General features: G+C 38.6%; 1 protein-coding gene across 5 annotated transcripts in view; it reads right to left on the bottom strand.

Annotated features, from left to right (window-relative positions):
• Positions 1-595: 595 nt before the first annotated feature.
• Positions 596-26,218, bottom strand: part of TRIM55 (tripartite motif containing 55) — a 38,432-nt gene continuing 12,809 nt past the window's right edge. The window contains exons 5-11 of one of the 5 annotated variants that reach the window (XM_045861417.1): positions 21,063-21,296; positions 20,686-20,708; positions 20,458-20,582; positions 18,928-19,217; positions 17,295-17,582; positions 15,904-15,991; positions 596-1,050 (exon numbers count right to left, since the gene is read on the bottom strand). In XM_045861417.1, the coding sequence (XP_045717373.1) occupies positions 1,040-1,050; positions 15,904-15,991; positions 17,295-17,582; positions 18,928-19,217; positions 20,458-20,582; positions 20,686-20,708; positions 21,063-21,296 (1,059 nt within the window). In that variant the 3' untranslated portion in view covers positions 596-1,039. The remainder of the gene's footprint in view (positions 1,051-15,903; positions 15,992-17,294; positions 17,583-18,927; positions 19,218-20,457; positions 20,583-20,685; positions 20,709-21,062; positions 21,297-26,218) is intronic. The other 4 variants (XM_045861416.1, XM_045861418.1, XM_045861419.1 and 1 more) reach the window with 4 other exon arrangements.

Raw genomic sequence — 26,218 nt, 5'->3', positions numbered from 1 at the left:
CCTTTTAAATACTCTTGACTAATGGATTAATAAGATAATATGAAACACTGAATAAATCATTATAAGACTAAGTTGTTAAAAACAGCATTTATTTAAGAGTTCATACAGAGTAAAGTTATACTTATATTCTGAAGGAGGCATTATAGTGAGACAAATAAAACATCATTTAAATATATATACATATATATTATATTGTATGTATATATATTTAAATACATGCAGTTGTGTCTCAGTGGATACATGAGAAAGTAGACGGTTCCTGTTGAAAAGTTTTTTTTCAATTAAAGTGACTGATATCTGCATGTCTAAAACTAAGATTAGAAAAATGTCACAAGAAATATCCTAGGCCTTCAGCCTTCTGGACTATGAAAGTGTCTTCAGAGTCAAAGAACATTTCTAGATATACATCCAGCAATATATATAAGGGGAAAGAGAAAACCTTTGTGAAACATTTCATACCTTTGGTCAATGATTTACCTTTTGTCCACATATTGATAAATCAGTCACTTCTGAATTAATACTGAATTTCACTGACCACCTGCATTGTTAAAAAGGAAAGAGAATAAGAGCTACTATGGTACAATAACAAAAGCCAGTACCTATCTGAGATGAGAGTGTAGTGCCCTTTTTTCAACACTTGCCACTTGTTACTGACACACACTCACACATACCACACTTACACATCCTTTGTAATATTTCCCACACAATAAAAGATTTATATAAGATCAAGTTTCTTTTTTCCAATGCTTTCTGCAACTGTTTTCGGTTAGTGTATTAGAGAAGTCATCTGGAATTAAAGATCTTTTTAAAAGAAATCTTGTTCAGAGGTCCCTTTCATCATCTGCATCATATTAATTTCATCCAGTTTCCCTCCTGCCTGTGTGCATCTCAGCCAGGCAGACAGAGGGGCAGCAGTTGGAATGAACATCATTCTTTCAGGGAATTCAACCAGGAAAAGGAGAAGACATGGCGAGCTGGCTCAGAATCAGCTCCATTCCCACTCCCTGAAACTGCAGCCTGTGCCTGGAGGGGAGGGTCCTCAAATCCAATCTGCAACAGAAGAAAGTCTGAGTCAGAGGAATAAGAGGCTAGTCCTTTTGGGGCTGGTCCAGCCACTTTTCTACTGAGAAGAAAGGATCATCATCATAATAATTATACAGAACATAATTATTATTAGGAATGGAAAGCAAGCTCAGGTTATCTTGGCCATGGTCAAGAGCCATGAACGTAATTCACACTCATGATCCAAAAAGGGGCAACAGTAATGCATGCAGTGGGAAGTTCTTAGGAAAGAGTCCAGGCTAGTCTACATTTTTTAAAAGGTCACTTATACATTATTTACTAAAATAAAAGTTGCCTTGGAACTAACAGGAATTTGGATTTAGGAAAGTCTGCAGAATAAATAAAATCCTATTTTAAATGACATTGCTACATCATATGATATCACAGGACATTATTATAATTATAATATCTCCACTGCTAAAGTAAGAATTTCTACTAGGATGTGAATATACAGTATAATTTTTGCAAAAATACAGGCTTAGTTTTAAGCAAATCATGAATGAAAAGACTTATTTTCTTTATGCCATAAAATTTAATAATATTAATGTTTCTGGAGAGGTATCTATCTTTTGTCTAAATACCTCTATAAAAGATATTTGTCTTTTATAGATACTGAACAGATACAAGTTGTAATTTTGAAGTAATTGATCAATCTAATTGCACAAATGAAATTTACAGGGTGGGGCAAAAGTAGATTTACTTTTCATATGGAAGATAATACAATAATTAATACATAATAATACAAGAATAAACTGTGTTTTATGTACTCACAACCATAAACCTACTTTTGCCACACCCTGTATTTATGTCATTTTGAGTTTCAACTGTAACTTGGTGAAATGAGGGACAGTTATAAAGAATATTGTTGAGATGCAGTTGATTTATAAACTCAGACTCCTTATATTTAAAGCAACCACAACAAACACAGGTCTTCCTAAGAGAACTACCAATGACAAACTAACATATTCTGATGACTTAGATTATCCCACTGGATTAGAATTCATAATTTCAAACCAATGAGGGAGGCACATGCATTCAACATAGACGCCCCAGGTGATTTTATGAAGCTGCTACATGAATGGACAATATCTGGCGCAGGCAAAGCAGAACGTTGATAAGTATGTAGTTTTGTTGCTGCTCAAAATATTTTACAGTGAAAAATGAGTGCTTGTCCTGCACTTTATCTGATTTTACCCTAAACATATGTTTTGGGGTAATGTTTCAAGTTCAGTAAAATTATCCTGAGTCCTTATGGCTTTGGGATTATCTCTCCCATAGCCATGTTGCTCTATAATATGATAAAATCAATTAGCCAGAGTATAATAAAACTGAAATATACATTTTTTCTATGAAGGAATAGTTGACATCAAGTACAATTGGACTTTTAAAAAAAGGCTGCTATTGGATTCTGTTGTTATGGGTTGGCTACTTCAATGTCCTTAAAGTTGAGGTAGAATGAACATCATCTTGACAGAATCCTGTGCCTATTTATGCACATCAAATTCTTCTCCTCCCCACTGTAGTTACCTTACTCTCTCAAATCCAAAACCAAAAACCAAAAACAAGTAATGTGGGCATATCATTGACGTATAAAGTACTTTTTTCTAACCATTCTATATGAGTGAATAGTGAATTCTGCCTAGAGGAACAGACCATCAGGTCCATTTTGTAGCTTCTTTTCCTTGAAGGCAATTTCTAATCTAGCAAAACTTCTATACAGCTGTTCTAAGATATTTAAAGGGTGGCACTAGTTAAGTAAAGTATTTTCCACAGAGGGTTAGACCATTGGTTGCTAACAAACCATTTAGGACTGCTTTTGGAATTTCAATATATTTTTGTCCTTTTCTGTACTCAGCTTAAAATCTATCTTCCATTTCAAATGTTTTAGCTGTTATTGCCCTACAGAGTTCAAAATTTGGTATTAAACAATTTGGGTTTGCTATTTCACACTGTCAGATCCTCAGTTATTAGATTTTCCTCCAAACAATATGGACCTTATCTTTCAGATAGTCTATCTTTCAGAAAAGAAAGGGGGCCAAGAGCAGACATTATCCATAATCTCTTTAGGTGAAAAACATTTTAAAATCAAGGGAAAGGACATGGAGAAAAACTCTTTTGCTGTTGGTGGGAATGGAAAATGCTATAGCTTCTGTGGAAAGTAGTATGGTGGTTCCTCAAAAATTAAACAGAATTACCATGTTATCCAGCAATTCCATTTTTGGGTATATACTCAAAAGAGATAAAAGCAGGGGGCTCATATAGATATTTGCACACCCGTGTTCATAGCAGCCCTATTCACAGTAGTTAAGAGGTGGAGGGGTGGAAGCAACTCAAGTGTCCATCACTGGGCAAACAGATAAACAAAATGAGTCATATACATATAATAGAATATTATTCAGCCTTGAAAACAAAGAGAATTCTGATACATACTACAATATGGATAACCTTGAGGACATTATGCTAAGTGAAATAAGTCCATCAGAAAAAGACAAATATTGTATGATTCCATTGATATGAGGTATCTAAAGGAGTCAAAAAACAGAAACAAAGCAGAACTTGGTTGTCAGTGGCTGGGGGTAGGGGGCGATGGAGAGTTGTTTAATAGGTAGAGTTTCAGTTTTGCAGCATGAAAAAGTTCTGGACATTTGTTGTACAACCATGTGAATATACTCAACACCATTGAACTGTAGTTTAGAAATTATTATGAAGGCAATTTTTATGTTTTTTTTACTAAAATTGATTTTTTTAAAAATCAGGAGACTTCACATTAAAATCTGGATTTTTAGGTTCTCTTGACAAAGTGGAAATGTAGCAGCTGAGAAAGAACCTGCATGGAGCTCAAAGCAGCACTGCCACTTGGCACTGTGTGTGCTCTCTCTCTCTCCTGCTTTGCTCAGGACTCACCACTGCCTTTTGCCTCTCTAATGTAAGGCTGGTTTCAATGGTCATTTATCATTGTGTTTGTACAGTCACTATGCTCAGAGCAGAGTTAAGAGGAAAGCAAACTATATTTTGTATTTATGCTTCTATCAACGTTTTCTTTTACTTGACCTGCTTCTTCACTGATGTTACCATCTTAGTCTCCAAGGGCACACCAGCTTGTTGCTCTTAACAGAAGGCTTGCTTTTAGTAGGAAGGTGTCAAAGAAAAGGGAGTAGAATGCTCAGTGGAATATTTAGCTTGATTTTTATGCTAAATGTGATGAAGTTTTTAAAAAGCCAACATGCTTCTTGTGGCACAATTCCTGAAAATCAAAGTGTGAAACTGCCTTCAGTGTTCAGCTGAGGCCAGATGTATCTCTGGGCACTTAGCATAGGGGATATAACTGGGTACAGACTGGTGAATATGCCCTTGCTTTGGCTTGATGTGACACCAGCATCTCCTTTTACCTAAATGGAGCTCACAGCACATGATACACTGACTGAACAGAACTGAACAGATGCTTTCCTGATATTCATTCTGCGACAAGTCTGGGTAGCCACATTTAGGATATAACTACTAATTATAATAATTATTATTATTTTAGCTAACCAAAAGTAAGAGTGAGCTCTGCCAGGTTGTTTTGATCAGTAACCAGTTCCCACAGGCTGCCAATAAGCTTCCTAGGGCTCCAAGAGGTGCCAGCCTCAGCCCTTTTGAAAATGGTCATCCTCTACATCACTCATGATCTTGATCCCTTAAAACTTATCTGTCTTGCATCCCCTTCCCTTAGCCTTATCCAAGTGATAGTCACTGATCTGATAAACTGAATTACAAGTAATATATTACTGGATGATAACAGCTTGATGTGCATTCCTGCAAGATAACCTTTTGCCTAGAAATGTCCATGTCTTATCCTGAGGGATGACTGTTGTGGACACATTAGCCACTCTGCCAGGCCATTTATGCAGTGAGGAAATTTGTGTGCAGGTCCCCACACTTGGGTCTTCATCTCCTCTCTGCTGCTGTGAATGTCAATCACAAATGCAAGCTTTTGGTAACCAGATCCACTGCATGTTAAATGACAGTCTTTCTAGGCCAATTCAGAAGAACCCTTGCTTGTCTATAATGAAATACATTTGTCTTAAAGGAATGTGGATAAGAGGGGTAAAGCTAGACTTGAGACTGCTGAATAGGCAATCACTGTGTGTCTACCCTGCACCTGCTAGGCTGGGTCAGAGATCAAAGCCAGATGCTGGAAACAGGTGTGAGTAGGAAGGCTGAGGTCATGTTTAGAATGTTCATTCAGAAAGACTAAACCCAAGCATTGGCCAGCTCCCATACTTAGCATTCCTGAACCTCAGACCCTTGGATAGCTTAAGGATTATGGATTCCAGACTGGAAAAGAGAGTACAGCCAAGAGCCTGGGTCAGTCATGATGCTAGATAAGTAAGTGAGGTGGTCTGTGGCTCACAGGTAAGGGTCTAAGCCCTGGAAACTTTGTTGGGCAGGTCTGCCACTGTGGGCACTTCTTTAACAGGAATGTAGACATTTCTGCTTGGTGGCAGAATAAGCAAGATATGTTAGGAACAAAGCACAGAGCCATGAAAATATAGCACGTTCTCCATGAAAACTAGAAGAAAAAATAGGTACACCCTCCCCTAAAGGAGCTCTGGAAAGAAAACACTCAATAAAAACGCATTTTTTCCTTTGGAGGATTTCCATGCTGAGTGACTGATGGGATGGGTGAAGGGAGTTGATTTGGGGGCTTTGTTGCCATTAGCTGCTTCCTTCTTGCTAAGGGAAGATCTGAAATGAGTAATATCCTCCAGCCCATGAAACAAGAAGAATTTAAACTTGCTCCCTTTTTCTTAACCCGGGGAAGATGTATGGTGCATTCTATTTGTTTCAAACAAACCAAACAGGAATTGATGGGGTCAGGTGGGGAAGCAAAAATTTAAAACCAGCTGTTTTCTCAGATATGAACATGACGACTGTGTGTCCTGTGTAGAATAGTTGTGTGTCCTCACTGTTTCTGACAGGAGAACTGAATTAGAAAGAACTGCTACTTACATAATTAATTCCTCATAGTCAAGGGCTTCTTTGCCTTGACAGGCAGGTTCTCAAGAGCTATGGGAGGGCGATAGTACTATTATGCCTGATTTACAGAAGGAAAAACTCAAAAAGGCTGAAGAACTTGCTCCAAGTGATTCTAAGGATAAAGTGCTGAGAATTGTTAATAGTGATCACAAACCCAAAGAGAAAAGCAGCAGCTGTTGCTGTTGAGCAGATGAGACTCAGGGAATTGCCAATTCCTCCCCTGGAAGTCAGACAGAGAGGAAGGTTGGTCAGCAGCATGGGGTGTAACTACGGCATAGGAATGCTATCATTTGCAATGGACAGCCACATCCCTGCAAGCAGTGGAGGCTAGAAATGACCTCTCTGCCTTGTGGAAGCTGTGCTATTGTGTCATGAATAGTGAGTCAAAGCAAGGGAACCCTTGGTCACATTATTTTTGCTTCTGTCACATGAGCTCCAGAGAAGTGGGGATTCACTCTTCCTAGATGTGGGCTTGGCCTTCATTTACTGCACACACACACTCCATAGGGAAAGACAAGAGATCACTGGGCACCAAGCTCCAGCTACTCTGTGATCTTGAGCAAATCACTCATCTTCTAAAATCCCTCAATATGAAATGGGGAAGTTTAACAATTCCTTTTGTACAGGCTTGTTGGAAGATTTATGTGACAGAATCTCTATGAAAGACTATGTAAATGATAAAGCAATATACACACATTAGTTACAACCATTGCTATGTGGAATTGGCTTTTTAGATGCATTAACATGATGGTGGATTAATTCTTCACTTTGTGGGCTGCAGTGGGGACAAAGACATTTCATGGAACTCACTGAGATACGTGAAGACAGAAAAAAGTCCAAGGCATATACAGCATTGTCATAGGCCTTAGGTTAAATGAGAACAATAAGCAATTTGAAAACACAGGAAGCAAAATTCAACTAGCTGTCATAACTTCCCCCAGAGACCTCTCCCTGGTGCTCGAGCTACTGTTTTCACAGAACTGTTTTCACAGGTTGCCAGGGAAATGAATTCATTACATTGCTCACACACAATTTACATTGTATTTTCTTCCTTAAAGTGGATATATCCATTTAACTTCCTATTAAAGTGACATTTACTAGGAATGCTATTTAATACTAAGAAATATAGTCTACAGTTTTTGTACAATTTTTTTCCCTTCTAGAAAAGCCCTCAAACTGACAATTATTAGGATGTCACTTTCCCATTGAGGGGTTGTGGGGGGAGCCCAGAAAAAGAAATTTTCAGTTGTAGGATACAAATGAGAAAGCATTAATAATGTTAATGTAATGATCTCACTAATGTTTACATGTTTAAGAAAAAACTCACCCTGCTCTACAATTTTTCTATGTAAAAATGACTGCATTTCATTATTGTACCTTCTTATAATTTCCAGGATTATTAAGTCTGGATAATGTTAATCAGTAAATGCAGGCTAGTCCTAACCACTGATCAGTTTTCTCTCTATTTTTACTAAGTTGAAATTCCAGCATAGTCAGGACATGGGGCATATCAGTGATTTATAAGATTGAATCTCCTAATTTGTAAAATACAGCAATCGCTCTCAGTAGGAATTTCTGTTAGAAAATAATTTGACACCCTTAATCCCTCAATCAAATTTAGAGAACATAGATAGAGTTTCATTCATTTCCATTTCTTTTGGAAAATTAAATAGGTCATTTCAATAACCACAGGACCTATAGTCACCCTTGTGGGAAATTATGTTTTTGGTCTCCTACTTTATTTTTTAAAATGTCTTATAATACCTTATGAAATTAATCTTGCTCAGAAAAGAAGGCTTCCACCCTGGCCAGTTGGGTTGGCTGGAGCATCATTGCCTACACCAAAATGTTGCTGGTTGGATTCCAGGTTAGGGGATGTAGGTAGGTTGTGGGTTTGATCTCCAGTTGGGACCTGTATCAGAGGCAACAAGTTGATGTTTTTTCTCTCTCCTTTCCTCTCTCTCTAAAATCAATAAACATATATTCAGGTGAGGATTTAAAAAATAAAGAAAGAAAAGAGAAAAAAGAAAAAAGAAAAGAAGCCTTCTAGCCTCTAGCTTTCGGTACTCTCACCTCTCAGTCTCTGGTGGCAGCTGGAATTGGTATTTGCCTTTCAAATCAGAGTGACTGATTTGGTCTCAAATGTTATTTGCATGAAAATGATTTTATCTTTTTTGTGTGTGACAACTTGTGGAGACTCAGGGCTCCCCTAGCCTGCTTTGGCCTATTGTTCATCCTGGTTTAAGAAAATATGAATATTTTCAAGGGGACTGAATCTTGGGATGATGAGAATATTGATAAGGTCTCAGGTCTGAGGACACATGTATTCATTTCTGAGAGCCTAGGAAATAAACCCTGGGCTTTGAGAAGAGAAAAGAATCTTTGCTAGCTCCAGCCTATCTTCTTAACCATTTAAACCACAGGTCTTTTTCTTTCCTTCCTTCCTTCCTTTCTTTCTTTTTTTTTAATCATTTTCCTCGAGAAGTACCTTTATAATGTCCTGAGTTGAGAATTAAGATGGCCATGGACTAGTATTTTTTGTGTGTGCGATATTTTTCCACAATGGCCTTGACCTTCATGTCCTTCTGCTATTTTAGAGTGAAGAACTCACAGGTGTGGATGATCCACACTGTTCCTCAAATTCTGTCTCTGAGTTCATGATATGCTATATAGAAACACTCAGGACAGGAGAAGGGACAACTGCACCTCGTGGATTGAGACCCTTGGACCTTCTCCACCAAGAGAACAAGCCCAGTGCTGGAAATCCTTTCCCATGACAGGGTAACCCCTGTGGAAACTAGTTTAGACATGACAAGGAGTTAACTAGGGCATAGGTTTGTCATGAAAATGGACAGAGATATTAGTTCATAAAGCAGTGTACATCAAAACTAAAAATAGGGCCCCACGGATCACTGGCAACTAATCACCAGATTGTAAAGTTCAGCCTAGTTACTTAAAAGCATCAGGAAATATAGCCTTTGCTATATTTGGTCTTGTGCATGGTTGGAGGAGGAAGAGGGGGACAGGCTTGTTGGATTTAGACCAGCCATTTGGAATGCCATAAGGAATGTCAGCACCTTCCTCCTCCAGGCTCCTTCCCACCTTCACCCTGTCTTTTCTTAGCTACCTTAAAAGATAGTATATGTGAATGAGGACCCTCTTTGTTTCCATTTAAGTGGGCAGACATAAAAAGAAGAAAGATAGAAAAGAAGTTATCTTGTTTAACACTCATCTTGGGATAAACTTTTCAGGAAAATATAGCAATGCTAAATGTGAATGCACCTAAACAGAATTTCAAAACTGATATGACTTAAAGGGTAAATAGAAAAGTCCACAATTATAGTCAGAGATCTCAAAATTTCCCTCTCAGCAACTGATAAAACAAGTAAATTGAAAATCAGTAAAATTATAACAGACTTGAACAACACTGTAAGTCAACTGACCTAACTGGTATTTGTAGAACACTCTACCTAACAACAACAGAACATACAATGTTTTCAGTTGCACATGAAACATTCACCAAGTTAGATCATATTTTTGGCCATTAAACAAATCTTAATAAATTCAAAATGATTGGAATAATATAAAGAATATTTTTTCTTCACAACAGAATCAAACCAGAAATTAAACAGAAAGATATCTAGAAAATCTCACAATATCTAGAAATTAAACACTACTTATCTATATAGCCAAAGGTCAAAGAAGCAGCAACACAATAAATTAGAAAACATTTTGAATTAAATAAAAATACAACATATCAAATCTTGTGGGATGGTCTAAGTAGTGACTAGAAGGAAATTTATAGCAGTAAATGTATTTTATTAGAAAAAAGAAAGATTTTAAACCCATAATCCAAGCTTTAAACCTAATAAATTAGAAAGAGAAAAGAAGATGAAACCCAAAGTCAGTATACAGATGAAAATAATAAAGAGAAAAAATGAATACAACAGTAAGTGGACCAAAAAACCCCATAAAGTCAAATAAAACCAATAGAGTGAAGGAATTACATTACCTATTCTGGAGACCATTATAAGGCTATAATAATGAAGACAGTGTGATATTAGTAGAGGGACAAACATACAGATCAATGCTACAAAATAGAGTCAAGAAGTAGACCCACACATTACAGTCATTTGAATTTCCATAGCCATCAAGATAATTCTCTGAGGGAAGGATAATTTTTTTTAAACAAATAGTGCTGGGACAAATGAATATATGGAAAACCAACAAACACACAAAAATGAAAAACCTATATTCTTACCTCACATATACAAAATTAACTTAAAGTGATCTTAGATCTAATTTAAGAGCTAAAACTATAAAAAATAGCAGAAAATATTTTGATTTTGAGTTAAGCAAAGATTTCTTAAATAGGACCCAAAAAGTATAAATCACAAAGAAAAAAATGACAAATTGGATTTCATTAAAACTGAAAAATGTTTGCTCTTCAAAATACATTGTTAAGAAAATGAAACGCAAACTGTATACTTGGAGAAAATATTTGCAAAACGTGTCTGATAAGGAAGTTTTATTCAAAATACATAAAAATCTTTATAACTCTCTAAGGTGATAAATAATCCAATAAAGTCAGTAAAATATAGAAACAGATATTTTATCAAAGTAAATATAAAAATGACTAAGAGGTACATGAAAAATGCAAATTAAAACTACAAGAAGATACCATACACATTTATTAGAACAGCAAAAATGTAAAAGGTGAACACAATGCAAATTTCTGGCTAGGATATGGAGTAACTAGAACTTTCTTACACTGCTCATGGAAACACAAAATTTAATAGCCACTATGAAAGAGTTTGACAGTTTCTTATGAAATTAATGATGAATTTTCCATGTAATCCAGCAATTTCACTCCTAAATATTTACTCAAGAGAAATAAAAAAAACCACATTCACAAAGACCTATATGTGAATGTTCACAGCAGCTTTATTTATAAAATAGCCAAAACTGCTAATGGAATACAAAACTACAATGGAATACTACTAAGGATAAAAAGAAATGAGCTACTGATAAATGCAATGAGTGAATCTCAAAAGCATCATGCTAAGTGAAAGAGACCAGTCACAAAAGTCTACAGAATGCATCTTTCCATTTATATGATCTTCTACAACTGGCAAAAACTATAATGACAAGCAAAACATAAACTGGGATGCAGGGAGGGGATTGACTGCAAAGACACATGGTGGCACTTTTTGGAGTGACAGAAATATTCTATATCTTAATTGTGGTAGTGGCTATACAATGATACATATTTGTAAAAAGTTCTTGAAACGTACACTTAAAATAGGTAAATTTAAAAATCACATATCTTTCATCTTTTCATTCATCTAATATTGTGTGACTGTCTCTAATGTGTATCTTCTGTCTTTGCTCTACTAGACAATGAGCTCCATAAGCACCTTTAAGTGGACTTCAGTGTTGAGTCATCATGGATTTTCAGCAGTTTATCAAAACTCTATCTAAAGTAGTAACAGCTGGGTAAACATTCAGTTAAATGGATGACTAGGAGGATTTGGGGGAATGGGAATTTATATAAGACCTTCAAGATAAGACATATATTTTGGACTGTGGCCAGTGTGACTCAGTTGGAGCATGGTCCCTTAACCGAAAGACTGAGGTTCAGTTCTCGGTCAGGGCACATGCCTGCACTGTGGGTTCATTCCCCGGTCTGGGCATTGTAGATTTGTTCCCCCAGTCCAGGTGTGTATGATTCCCTGTCCATCCCATCCATGCACATATGAGAGGCAACCAGTTGATATTTTTCTCTCACATTGATTTTTCTCTCCCTTCTTATCTCTAAAAGCATTGAAAAAAAATTCTTGGGTGAGAATTTAAAAAACATAAAAAAAGAAATGTATTTTAGAAAATGAAATGAACTATCCATTTCACTGAGAATTTATGGTTACATTGTCACTCATAATGATTTGCATTAGTCCTAAATCCATAATCCTCCCAATGAAAACATCCTGAAACAGTTTATAAAATCTTTAGTACTAGATGTTTTACTCTCTTATGTTGTATAAATAGATGAACCTTCTCAATGAGTAGTTGCTTTATTTTCCTGGTGAGAAAACAGAGGCTCAAAGAAATTAAACACTCAGAGTCAGGTGTGAAAGCAAGATGACTAGGACCTAAATCTTTTCTTCTAATTTCATTAATCTTTCCAGTGCCCCAAGACTGGGCAGAATTTCTGCCCAACTTATTGGTCTATTTTCAGGCTTGAAGGTTAGAATGTGAAAAGTGGATATTATACTGTTGAAAACAACAAATAGCTATAATATGATAAAGCTTTTAGGGTCTTATACAATTAAAACTTCATGCTCTGGTAAAATATATGACCTATGATTCTTTATAGCAGCAGAAATTGCAGACATCTTAATGTCAAAGTCCCTATCTCCAAAGTAAAAAAAAATTGGCTCTTTGTGGAGGGTGTGTGTGTGTGTGTGTGTGTGTAGGAGGTGAGATGGCGGGGTGGTCTTCTAACCTTGAACCAGCTGCCACAGTCCACCTCAAGTATCAGCCAGGGCAGCTGCCAAGGTAATCTACCAAATAGGAAGACATTTTTCTGGAAATCTTTGTTACCTGAACAGTTCCCATTAAATGATTTGGGCAAATTCTTGCACACAAGACCACTAAATCTCACAGGGAAGGGAGAAAGGGGAACAGGGAGGGGCTTATATCTGCTTCCACTTCCAGAAAATCTAAATGCCATTCATATTCACCCCCAAAATACCCAATTGCCCATGAGGGTGGGGCCAGGGGTGAAGGGAGTCCCGGTGTTAACACCCAGGTGTACTTTACATGTAAGTAGTGTAGGTAGAGGAAGGGCAGCAGATGACCAAGCATCCCCAGGAGATAAGGCTCACTTTCCAATATTGCTTTCCAAGAGAAGCTGACCTGTCACACAGAGTCCTTCTCCCCACTTTATTAATGCCCTGTGTTCCAAGGTTGACTATGGACTGGTGTAGTTTTTTCAAAATGAATTAAAAAATTAATGCATGACACAGGTGAAATGTCATTTCCACCAAACTCTCTTTGCATTGACTGAGCATATAACAGTTATGACCTGGAAAGGTGGAAACTTAGAGGGCAGTTTTGTAGCTAAAGACCTGTTTATGTAGAGAGCCTTTGCATAGTTTGACCTATGACTTCTTTTAGGAGGTTTTCTGGGAGGAATGAAGTGTGATTGGGTTCAAAGTGCATCCTGCAGAAGGACAAATAGGAACCAGGGCCTTCCATGTGATCCAATTTGATATAGGGCTGAATTCAAATCTTGTTGAGAAATGAGTTTTTCTTTGAGAATGAGGGTAGGGGAAGCAACAATGCTCTTCTGACCTGTCAAAAAGCAGAGTCCCACCCTGGCTGGTGTGGCTCAGTGGATTGAGTGCTGGCCTACAAAATGAAGGGTCACCAGTTAGTTCCATTACTCGTCAGGGCACATGCCTGGGTTGCAGGCCAGGTCCCCAGTAGTGGGTACACGACAGACAGCCACACACTGATGTTTCTTTCCCTCTCTTTCTCCCTCCTTCCCCCTCTCTCTAAAAATATTAATGAATAAAATCTTTTTTAAAAAGATGAGTCCCCATTTACTAGTGGTGGAAAGAGTTGATGTCTACCTTTTGCCATGACCAGCTTCTAACACATAAACTACCTATGTGATTAGGTGAAGAGAGAAAGTACAGATAAAGTAGGCGCTGCATGAACTTACAAGCAGAAAAAGCAAGGGCAGATGAATGGCAATGAGGAAAGCACCTGGAAATAGAACTCTGGTCTTCTTAAAAGATTTGCAGTTCTGTTGATGAGGTCTGAAGTGAGTTTACAGATGAGCAAGTGAGCCTGAGATGCTTCTGAGTTTCTAAAGCAACCTCATTCCCTGACATGGGACCAGTAAAGAGAGGTCAGACTGCCAGCAAAGCATGGAGAACTTTGTATCACAGTCTAAATGTTCAGGGAAAGACTAATGATGAAGTATGGGATTCCAAAAAGCTAACCTTGCATTGGATAAATACTAACTTAGTAAGTTGGGTTCTATGGTGGTGAAGGTAAATCAGGCCAGCAAAAAAAATTCAGAGGCCAGGAAATCTTACACTATGGTGGGATCTCTATTCATCTGTCCATTTCTCTTTTCACAGATCAGAGTGGTACTCCATCATAAACAGATTTCCTGCTCTATGTGAAAGGCCCTTTTTCAAATGCCAAGAACTACACAAGCAAGGTTCTTTGCAAAACTGAATGTCAATTCACCCTACTGCACCTCGTCCCCACTTGCCTCACCCTCATCTCACCAGACAGGCGCATGAATAATGGCAGTGTACATGACATGGGCTCAGTGGATGGCAGACAAGAAGCATGACTCTCCCCTTGCAGCCTCAGAGAAGTATTACAAGGATATATGGCAACCAGTCCCCAAACCTGAATTCTCAGAAAGTAAGCTGGACTCTTCAGACAATTATTCAGATCCTCATTAGATTATTTCAATAAAGCATGGAGTTTTCTCTCTCCCCATTTGCCCCACTGAGTCCATGGCCAGTACTTCCTCCCACTTCTCTTTAACATAAATAATAACAGGAGGAGGAGTTAAGCACCTGAGCACACTATAAGGACACTCAGAACATTCTAGGGGTACAAGTTTGTGACTGACTATTAGACATTGGGGGCAGGCCCCACTCACACACAGGTAAAGACATGACAGAGCTCCATGAAGATTCCACTGCCTTTGCTGAGCAGACAGCTAATGAGGCCAAAAACAAAAACAAAAACAAAAAATGGTATGATGGGAGCTTCTAGAAAGAGTCAGTGTCAACTCAGGGAAAAGTCAATGAGCCAGAAATAGTGGAGGCCTTTCAGCACCAGTCACCCTGAATTGCTTCTGAGCTACAGGCACAGGAAGCTGGCTCTCAGGTCCAGCAGGGTCATTTACTAAAAGTACGTGGGGTTTGAATCTTTAAATATTAATTAAACTGATAATATTCAAAAAGCTATTAAAAGAGTAAGTTGTCAGTCCCTAAGCAAACCTCATAACAGAAATCAAGAAAAGGCTTGACTTGAGAAAGTTGTCTCAAAAATAACATGCTATTTGTTGGCTTTATGGCTTTTCTTTGGTTCCAATTCTTTATGGCTGGTAAGTGAACATTGGTCTCTGGTTCTTTACTCATTCAGATTTCACCTGGCTGCAGTCCCCCTGGTGTTGCTGTACCCAGGGCCCCTTTCTCTCAGGGACCCCCCTCTCCCAGGAAAGACACTGTAGATTCTCACGGTTCAAAGACTGAGACTCTTTGAAGTCAACTGAGAAGTCACCTAGGCTACCAGTCCACCAGACCAGGAACTGCCTGGGTAACTCCAACAGGAGTCATGTGGCCACTTCCTGGGCTCCTCTGGTGTAAGCAGATGAAATGCTTCTACTTATTCTATGGAAACCCTGGAGTGTCTTTTGCTGCACCTCCCTCTATTTTAAGAGCAGTTGGATTCTCACAGTAGCATGGACCTTTTGAAACTGGTCTCCCCTAATGGCCATTCTGGAGGGTCCATTGTTACTGGATTACTGAATAATTGCCCTCGAGTCACTTCTGAGTCAGGATTCCTCTCCATGCAGGATTAGATAACCAAGCATTTCTCCTCAGGAAAGTGCCTTGAGGTGATTGCATTGTGGGAGCTTGAGGCCACAGTATTGTCTAGGAACTTTGTTCTTTTTAGGTGGCTGAGGCTCAAGTTTGGGGAGAAATTTATCTCTGGGCCCACAGAAGAGGAACATGATCAAGGAAACTACATGAGATGTTAGTCAAGGGAAAAGAAAATTTTTCCTACCCATTAAAGTAAAAATCAAGCACTGAATTTGACTCCAGATGTAGTGAAGTATAAGAAAAGCCAAAAGTGCTAGGCAGATTGCTAACTCCTGTGAGAAACAAGAAGAAAGCTTCACTGACATTATCACAAAAAAATTTTCCAACATCATTTAGGTGGACTTTTCATTTTGGTTCAGAGCCCTATTTAGTGCCCCTTACAGGATTTTTTCAGAAAACAGCTCTTCCCCACTAAAGATGTAAGACTTCCCATAAACTTTCTAAAAGTAGTCAAAGTCTACTCCATTTTTTAAACCCAAAATCCACCTCAAAAACTTTCCTCAAAACAAACAATTATTTTCATCATTTTCATCTGTGAAAATAAATATATGGCACAAATCCTGTTACTTTTAATTTTCAAAAAAAAGCATTTCCTTTTTTTAAAATCTCATGAAATGGAGGTTCACTTGAACAAGTACAGTCAAGATAATATGTTATTTTCTGATTTTTGAAATATTGTCTCTAATCACCTGATGACCCAGGAGCATGGAACTACAGAGTATGTATTTGACAGCCCCTTGTCTGGGCAACACTCACACCCACACATCATTTAAGAATGCTCACAGATATGGAGTAACCATGAACATTCTTCCTTGTGAAGAAACTGCAGAAGATTTCTTCTATAGACTCTTTGAGCCATGCAAACATCTAACCCAGTGTTAAGAAGACATGGATCTCAAACTTTCATTTTAAGAAGGAGAAAAAAAAAATCAAGATAGTGTCCCTTTTAAAAATCCGATGGAAGAAAACCTGTGCATTTTTGCTCCCAGGAGCACATGCTTAGGAAGCACTGGTTTAATCAAGCCAAGACTATCTTTGTCTAGACATAGCCAGCACACTCCCAGAATCCATGAATCACCGGTTATTTTTCAGAGCAGGCTTAGAACTCAATTCAAACGTGCTCCTTGGGGTTTGCTGGGACGGGCATAAAAGCAGGTCATTAGTCTTTGGAAGCCCAAGGAGGACATAGAAGAGGCTGAACAAGGATAAGTGGCCTTGCAAAGGGGAACAGGGACACCAGCCAGTCACTGCAGACAAAGCAGCCCTCAACTGCATGCGGAAGGGCCAGGACCTCTAGAGCTCCCTCCCCTGGGAAGCCGGGTGTGAGGTCACCACTCATGCGCAGAGTGGTCAAATTGTGTTTTGTTTGTTTGTTTTGTTTTATGTAAGGCTTAGAAAAACAGGTCAATATAAGGCATAAACAATAAGTCAGCATTGAGGCTGAGTTGTTCCTGAGATTTTCCCAAGGCCACAGCTTCTATTTGCCCCTTTGGAAGCCCTTCTTTCTTGCTATGATTCTAGCAGGACCCTGGGCGGCACAGGGAAGCATTCAGACACAACAGCATCAACACTAACCTGAGAAGTAGCTGCAGGTGAACTAGTTGCCTTACCACTCACTGCTGCCCTCTCACTGGCTGCGGCTTCTGCCACTTCTGCCTTCTGCACATTCGAATCCTCAGAACCTGGAGGCCCTATGTGCCCCAGACCTTCGCTCACTGGGGTGGAAGGTGGGTTGGTGGTAGCTTTCCGGGTTTGGCCTTTATACCAACTAGGGTAAAACAAGGGATCCGCAGTGTCCGTTGATGCAGAGACTGGAGTTTCAGACTCCGTGGTCTGCTGAGAGCCAGTGGATATAACCTCCCCCTTAATCAGGACAGATACATTCAAAAGTAAAAAGAGAAAAAGAAGAAGAAATAAAGCAGTCGATTTTAGTTCCCTTTGGGTTTGACAACTGTGAGCTCTGTGTGTAGTGCCTGATTTAGTGCATGTTTTAGTTCATTCCACCCTTGGCAAGTGCTAAGGGAAGGAATGATAACAGTGCTCTTCTTCGTAGCCTCGCAAGTGCCCCTCTTCTTTTGTGGGCTTGTTTTTCACCAGAGAATAACCTGGCCAGGCAGACAATGGAATCCTAAAATGAAAGTTACTTACAAAATATCAGATATGGGAGAAAGGTGAAACTATTGACTGCAATTAATTTTTCAAAAATGTGGGCCCCTAAAAACCTCTTTCCTAAAACCAAGCATTGATCTTATTTTCATTTAGTTACCACCCCTCTTCCAATTTCAGTGCAATTGGTATACCTAGATTTTCAAGATTCTAGGAACTATTAAAATAGTATTTTAGCCTGGTTTCCTATGGAGGCAGAGCATAGAATATACTTTCATCCCTGAGTTCTCCTTCTGCGGTTTTGTTTCTGTAGGTAATTTCAATTCTCTTTGAAAGCAGGTACAAATACAGGGCTCTTCTGTGATGAGTCTGCACTGTTCACAGACTCAACAGGTTGGGATCTGTCTGCTGAAAGTGGCACGCAGTCAGAACAGAGGTTTGAAAACTGGACTGTAAATTCTTAGAAATATAAGGTCAGCCAATCGGGTACTGCATCCAGGATAAGCTAACTTCCTTAGAAAAATTTTAAACAATCCTGTCACTATTTAATCTCATCATATGAAAGATACATAGAAAATTAAGCTTCATATTTCCCCACTGACTGAAAGATATAGATATATTTCAGGGTAAGCAAGAGGGACATAAACTAGCATGGCTTCTCTATTCACTTCCATTATAATCTACAGAAAATGCAAAGTTTAAAAGTATAATCATTTTTATTTTTCACTCTATATTATTTATTCCTCACTCTTTACCCTGTATCTATATTGAGCAGACCTAATCTTCACAATTTTGGTGCTCTATGAACATGTCACACACACATACAATTTCCAGACAAAGATTGCCTCCAATCTGAGGGTGATGTTGGTGGAAAATCATGTTAAACCAAATGTTAACAATCAGTTGTAACAACAATGAATCCGTTGAATCACCTACAGGGACTTTTCTCCCTAACATTGTGACTGCCCTGAAATCTTTTGTCTTCTACATACAGATGTCTGGCACATGGTTATCTTCTCCTTAGGGTGGAATAAATTGTTTAGGCAGTTGGGCAAAGAAGCACACCTGCAAGTCCTGTAGGAAAGAACTCCTGAATGGTTACCTGTGTCACCGGGGCATCAGCAGCAGGTGGCAGGGCTGGAGGTGGCTCTGGAGAGGAAATAGGAAGAGTGGCTGGGGCAGCCTGGAGCTCTGAGGCCAGCTGAGAGGGTTCCAAGGCTTTCTCCGGACTTTCATCTTCTCCTGATGGCTCTGTTTGAACATTTTCTACCTCTTCCAATTTTACTCCTTCTCCTTCTCCCTGTCCCTCTCCTTCTCCCTGTCCCTCTCCTTCTCCTCCGCCTCCTTCTTCTCCCTCTCCTTCTTCTCCTTCTTCTTCTTCCTCTTCCTCTTCTGGTAAGGTAATGTATTTTTAAATCATTACAATTACTAGTGCAGCCATGAAAACAATTAATGGCCAAGGCTAGAGAAATCATCTTTAACAGATACTTGACTATGGCCCAAGTATGCCATGCTGGAGTTTTGCACTTCTAGTTAAATGTAGACAAGACAACTGTGAAGGGGACACAAATCATCACCATCTTCCTTTCTCCCCTCCCCACTAGGATGCATAGTCCTCATCACTACCATGCACCATCCCTCTGACCTTTGCCCAGAATCTGTTCACATTTTTATCACACTCTGTCACAGCTGCAGCCTCCTGAAGGGCTAGGATTGACACTTATTTATCTCCATCAAATCAAATAGAAACACAGCTCTCTTCCTTATCTGAGAAAACATACAAAAACCTTGTCTTATTTTAATTTCTTACCTGCTTTTTTCAGTAAATGCTGACTTTTGCCACAATAACTGCCATGACTCTTTCTCTAAGGTTAATATTATTCCCTCAGGCAATATTAAGGGGAGATAATATTAAGTAATTTATAAAAAGATCTATCCTGAAGATTTGCTTTTAAAGTTATATCTATGGACAGTAATCCACCTTCGTGGCATTAGTAGTGGTCCAGCGGAGGTGTCTCATCACCTAGATGTGCTAGGGTGGATCAAGCCATCAAAGATTTGGTCAGCTTCAAGGTTATTTTCTTCTTGTCAATGATTTCATCAGGATAAATTTCCAGGAGTGGGATTTCTGAGCCACATGGTAGGAATGTGTTTATAACTCACAGAGTACATCTGGCCACATGGACTAAGTTTTTATTCCAGGTTGTGACTTATTCTGTGACTTGCTACTATTCTTGCCCTCTGATGTCTTCTATGTTTTATTTTTATCTCATCCTTAACTTTGTACCTGATGACATTTTACTTCATTGTGGCTAACACCTTCTATAGGGCTGAAATTGAGATTTTGTTATCACCATCAGTTATTAAGTATTTGACTACCCAGAGTCAAATACCCAATAATGACATTACAATGGGCACTGTGATATGCAAGACTAAACAAACACTGTCAACAAACTGTTGACAAACTGTTGATTTTGTAATGAAATAGAGCTTCACATTAGATTACAATCCTCATAAAATTGTCACCATCCATTCTGAAAGTGATTCTGAATCCACATTTCCTCTCACTGAACTCTTCTGCAGCTTTCAATACACCTGCAGTTTGGGCCAAATGGTCACAAGAATAACAAACCTCTGTAAAAATCAATTTCACGTATGATTTTTTCTTCTCTATTAAGGTTGACTGTGAAGTGGTTCATGTTCTCATAACCATGCTCTATTTTCTCCATCTGAAATGCCTTCGATGCTTCAGAAATTCTGCAACAAAGACAAGTTGCCACTTACTGTCATGGTTTACAGTTCGATAGCCCTGGGTGAAAATGAAAAATATGCATTTTTCTATAAAATGAAAATTACTTACTTTTGTAAAAGGGTTTTGGCATTCTGTGAAAGCAAACAAAAGACAAACCTACTTAAATTTTTTGATCAAAGATGATGTTTGAGACTTAATTCTTTCCTTTGCTGACTCTGAAAATTTTGTGGCTTAGTTTTAAGTGCCATAAACAACTGCTTATTTATGCCAGAATCCTCTTATATTTAAGCAATGTTGTGGGCCCTTAAATATATGCGCATGGACTTGTTTAAACAGATGGAAGATAGGCACATAATGGACTTATATTTTAGTTGGTAAAATGGATCAGATGAGGTTGCATATAAAGTAACAAAAATACGATGACAACTACTTCTCCAGCACCCACCTGTTTGGTCAGCTTCCTCTGGTGTCAAAAGGAGACTTACCTGCAGAAATACTGCCATTTCTGGCTCATCCATGAACTGGATTCCCGACTCAACCAACTTTGATACATTCTCCAAGTGATCAGAATACTTTTTGATCAGGGCACGGACATGTTCCAGTTTCTCTCCTTGGGTTCGAGTAATGACTTGGGTCATCTCATTCTTCCTCTCCTCCAGGATGCCATACAAGTAATCAAACTTCTCACAAAGTTCCTGTTTCTGTTTTTTGCAGCATTCCTGTTAGTTGGGTTAGCTAATGTTAGAAAGTGTTTGAAAGGATGTCTGTTTGGAGAAATCACCTGAACATTTTGGGAAATAAGAAAATTTATTTATCTAGGATTTTTTTTCTTTTCCCTTAAGCTGTCATTTACTTATAGATTCCCACTGTATGGATACTTTGAAAATCCCTCTTTTATCAAATTTGTATTTGGACAATCAAAAATCAGTTAAATTGGCTAAATGGATCAATGATTTTTCAATCTTCTGTTCTTTATAAATGGAGAATTTCATATAAATTAGGACAGGTTTTGTTTTAAATTACGTATTGGTTATATAGCTTATAGGTTTATATTTTGCTTTGGGATGAGTGTATGTGTGTGTATGTGTATATGTGTAAGAAAAAAAACTATGGTACTTCCTGGTTTGTACTCTCAGTCTCTCTCTGCATCACCTATATGCTACTGTTCTAGTTTCAGTCCTGCCATGTAGATTCTGAAGCTTCCAATGGCTCTGCATCTGGGATACCTCCTTCAAGCTAACTAACATCACTGCTAGCAAATTCATTCTCCTAGGTTCAGTGCTTTCTCTCTGTTATGACTCCCCATTGCCCAAAGAATAACATTTTAACTTTACTACTAGCATTCAACCCCCTTCATGGCCTGAATCTAGCTTTCCTTCACAATATTCTGCTCTTCTCCATCACATATTATGCCTGTGTCCAGCAAAAATGAATCACTCACTTTCTTTGCTCATGTTGTCCCTCTGCTTAGAATGTGTTTTCCCAATTTGCAGCAACCATTAAGCAATCTTAAAGACATGTTGAAATACCACTTCTTCCTTGAAGCTTTCCTTGATCTCTATGGCTGAATGTCATCTTTTAATTCTCTGAAGTTCCATAATAGTTATCACTTATGGGATATACTTGTATCCACCAGGTGCTCTATTTATCCAATACTGTGTAAGAGAGGGAAATACTGAATCTGGTATTAGGTTCCTAAGAAAGGCTGTATGGGAAGTCAGCCTTGCCCATCTGCACTGTGTGTCTAAAGCATCTCCAGTACCATCCAGTTCCATTTACTCTGAGTCCATGTTTAAATCATAATTAATTTTCCAGTTGGCCTGGTTATTGGCCTTTTGGTTTTCAAACTCCAGTAAGCTTGGTGTGTGTGTATGCCTGTCTCTCTGGACCTGACCATGTCTGGGTCCAGAGCCTTTATAGCTGAGAGCAGGTTTTAAGCCATGGTGATCCAACCTAGAACTCCTGCCCAGTGGGTGCTTCCTGAATCCAGCCAATTTATCTCTGACATCTCTGACCTTTGTATGACCCTTATTACCCATTCTTTCATTTTAGTAAACATTATTCTCTTTGATATAGTATATTACTTTCTTCCTTTGTGTGAATTTCTTAAATATCTAAATTATAGAATCTGAATCTGCCTAAGACACATTACCACCTTGGAGAGCAGATGTCCAATAAATATCTGTTGAACAGATTTTTAAAAATCATGTTTCACTTCTACTCAACTTCTCTACTATTCTCAGACTAAGAGGGGAAAAAGGGATAACCTAAAGCAAATTGCTGATTATGAAGATACTTCACAAATGTGCAACTAATACATCCCTCACTCCACTGCCTCCATTGGATAATGGTCAGTTCTCATCACATTTCTAACCAGTCACAATACATGGAGGAGATCTAATGGTACAGACCATTTTAATAGTAAGTATAGTATTCCTGTCATCCTCTCAACCATTCATTCATTTAACAAACAATTCTTACACATGTCATTTGTGTCAAGCACTGTGCAAAGCTCTGGGGCCCTAACAATGAATTAAACATAGTTCCTGTTCTCAGGGAGCTCACAGTTCAATGAATGAGAAATAATATGTGCCAATAATGTACTATAAACTAGTAAGCTGAATAATAGAAATATATTAAATATTTATATGACGTTTTATAGAAGTGTAGAGGTGGGGCCTTAATCCAACACTTTGTTTGGGCAGGGGACATCTGAGGGGAAAAGGACCAGGAGTGGTGATGTTAGCTCAGGAAAAACTTCTTAGAGGGAGTGGTGCCCAAATTTGGCCACAAAGGATGAATAGGAGTAGAGGAGGTACAGCAGGGAATAAAAATGTGTGGAGCCTTGACAGTTGTCAAAGTAATAGGACTAGGGCCCACACAGCATGTCCAGACATGGAAATTGCTGGGCTTACCAAATTTCCATCCATTTCCAGCCCTTTAGCTTCAGATTTAGACTATTATGCAGGCTACAAACTGATGCATGTTAGTAGCTTCCCATTCAACATTTCTTTCTCTGTATTACCTTCTGTCCTAATCTTACAAGCAACCATATATCCGCTGCATTTCTGAAACATGCCTTTGATGTTCATATGCTTGGCTATTTACTGTAAACATATGATGGTTTGGGGGTTATTCTTCTAAAATAAATTGTGGCCCTAGCTGGTGTGGCTCAGTTGGTTGGAACACTGTCCCCTACACCAGAAAACTGTGGGTACAATTCCTGGTCAAGGCACATGTCTGAGTTGTGGGTTTGGTTCCCAGTCTGGTTGGGAATAAGAGGCAACCAATTGATGTTTCTCACATGGATGTTTCTCCCTCCCTTCCCCCCTCTCTAAAATCAATAAACATGGCCTCAAGTGAATAAATAAATAAATAAATAAAGGAAAATGAATTGAATTGTGCACTTAAAACATTTATAATAATGAGTATCTTATTAAGATGTGACACTAGCAGAATGTCTTTGTTTTATAAAAGCTTTCTCTTCTATGATTTAATATGTATGAGAACATTTAAGTTTGTGAAAGTCAAATCCTTTTCAGTGAGACTAATGTGAAGCCATGTGTCATGGCTAGTGTATTCACTCAAGTCAAAGATTACATCACTTATTTGGGCCATATAATTTTATCTAGTGGCTTAAATGGAATACCAAGTATTATTTTATTTCTATTCTGTCTTTTTAATGGTTTGTATTATATTTAACTTTGATAAAATTACTATCATTTTAATAGCAACCATCATTTGCTCAGTTTGGGAAATGCTACCCCATGAATAGTATATTTTTAATTATTTATTATCATCACCACCATCTTCATCATATGACTACCTATTTTGTAAAGCATTTACTATATTACTTGTCACATAGTAGGCACTATATAAGTTTTTATTAATTTAGATCTAATTTTCCTTTATTTTAATTAATCAATTATGGAATTCTGAAATTGCATGGAATATCAGATGTAACTGCTACAAACCAATCATTTTACTCACATAAAATACAACAGAATTAAGTCACTTTCTCAAACTAGACTATCATTTACTCTTGGTGCCTGGCCTAGAGCCAAGATCTTTGAACTCCTGGGTCATTGCTATTCCCACCATACCCAGCAGTGACATACTTCCAAGTAACTTGAAAAAAAATTTGTATGTGGACTGCTAATCAACCGAATATGCATCTTTTCACAACTCTAGTAATGCTCACATGAGAAATATGATTTGAATGATTGGATGAATGAATGAAGTATGACTTGTATCTAGCAATGGTTAGCTTTCAAAAGTTTCTGTTTTGTTCTGTTCCAAAGAAATAGGTATTTAACTGGATACCCCAAGCCACTGCTTCATTCAATGCTCAAAAGAAAAGAACGAGAACAGGATATGCAATATTAAAGAACTCATTTAACCTCAGGACAACAAGACACTTTTTTATTTTTATCTGTACATTAATGCAGGACTTTCCAACCTCTTTGGCATCATGGACTAGTTTTGTGGAAGGCAGGGAGGGTGGGGGAGGGTCCGGGAGGCTGGGAAGGGGGAGCTTCACTCCACCACTGAGGATGGGGGTGGAGGGTGGAGACAGGAGGCAGAGCTCAGGAGAACTTTGCTTGCAGCCTGGTTCCTAATAGGCCAGAGCTGCTACTGGTCTGCAGCCTGGGGGTTGGGGCCCCTTGCATTAAGGGATCAAAATGAATGGTTGCTAAGGTCTCTCTTCTCTATAGTTCAAATATTCTATGGGCTATGAAATGCCTCTTTACATACAAAATGCCTCTTTTGATTCCCAGCAAGTTTCAGAGTGGTCATCTACAGCACTAAGATATAAATTGTATGTCCTAGCCCTGCAATATCAGCCCCATGGCAATGTGCCATGGCCATGACAGAAAAAAACCTGAGACAGTTGTGACCACCACTCTTACCATGTAAGGAGTGAGGCTCTGTGACCAAAATAGAGATGAAGATAAGCTTTTAGCCCTACCACTTGTCATTGAGCAACTGGCTCTACCAGGCCCATTCATATCTCTACCACATTCCTCCATTCGCCACACACGTGTCTGGAGCTGCAGCTCTGGGTCTGCAAGTGCCCACTCAGCTTCGCCTGAAATACACACTACTTCAAAATTACCTTCAGTAAAGCAAAAGAGGGTAAAAAAAGTATACAATAGATTAATAATACTAAAGAAAGAACTACCTCAAGGTAGGAAGATTCTCCTGAGTATTTCAAACCCAACCCCTCACTCGTAAAGGCCTATTACAAGCACTTGGAAGAAGTCTCATGAGTGCAGACTAGGATGAGAACCCAGGTCTCTGCCAGGCTGCACTAGAAAAGAGACAGACACATTAGAAAAATGCTGTGCCTCCAGGCACACGGGCTGGAGTTCAGCCCCTCTCCAGCCTGCGAGGCGCCTCTGCACTGTGTTCAGTGGAACAACCCTATTCAATGACCTTAGGTATCAAGACTTCCAAACTCATGCTTTTTTTCTACCATATTGTCATTACCTACTTTATGTTAGAAAAATAATTATGTTATAATTTATGGAAATTCTAATGCTTACCCCTGGGGTTCTTGGCACTAGGGGTTTTTCTGGACTAGTCCAAATCGTTTAGAAGGTCCTTAGGAAAACCCCCTGAAGGCTGAGGGCCAGGTGAG

Source organism: Phyllostomus hastatus, unplaced genomic scaffold, assembly GCF_019186645.2.
Source record: "Phyllostomus hastatus isolate PE091 unplaced genomic scaffold, TTU_PhHast_1.1 phas_scaffold_21, whole genome shotgun sequence".
Classification (NCBI taxonomy): Eukaryota; Metazoa; Chordata; class Mammalia; order Chiroptera; family Phyllostomidae; genus Phyllostomus; species Phyllostomus hastatus.
The sequence above is the reverse complement of the archived record's forward strand: the minus strand, read 5'-3'. Positions and strand labels throughout refer to the sequence as shown.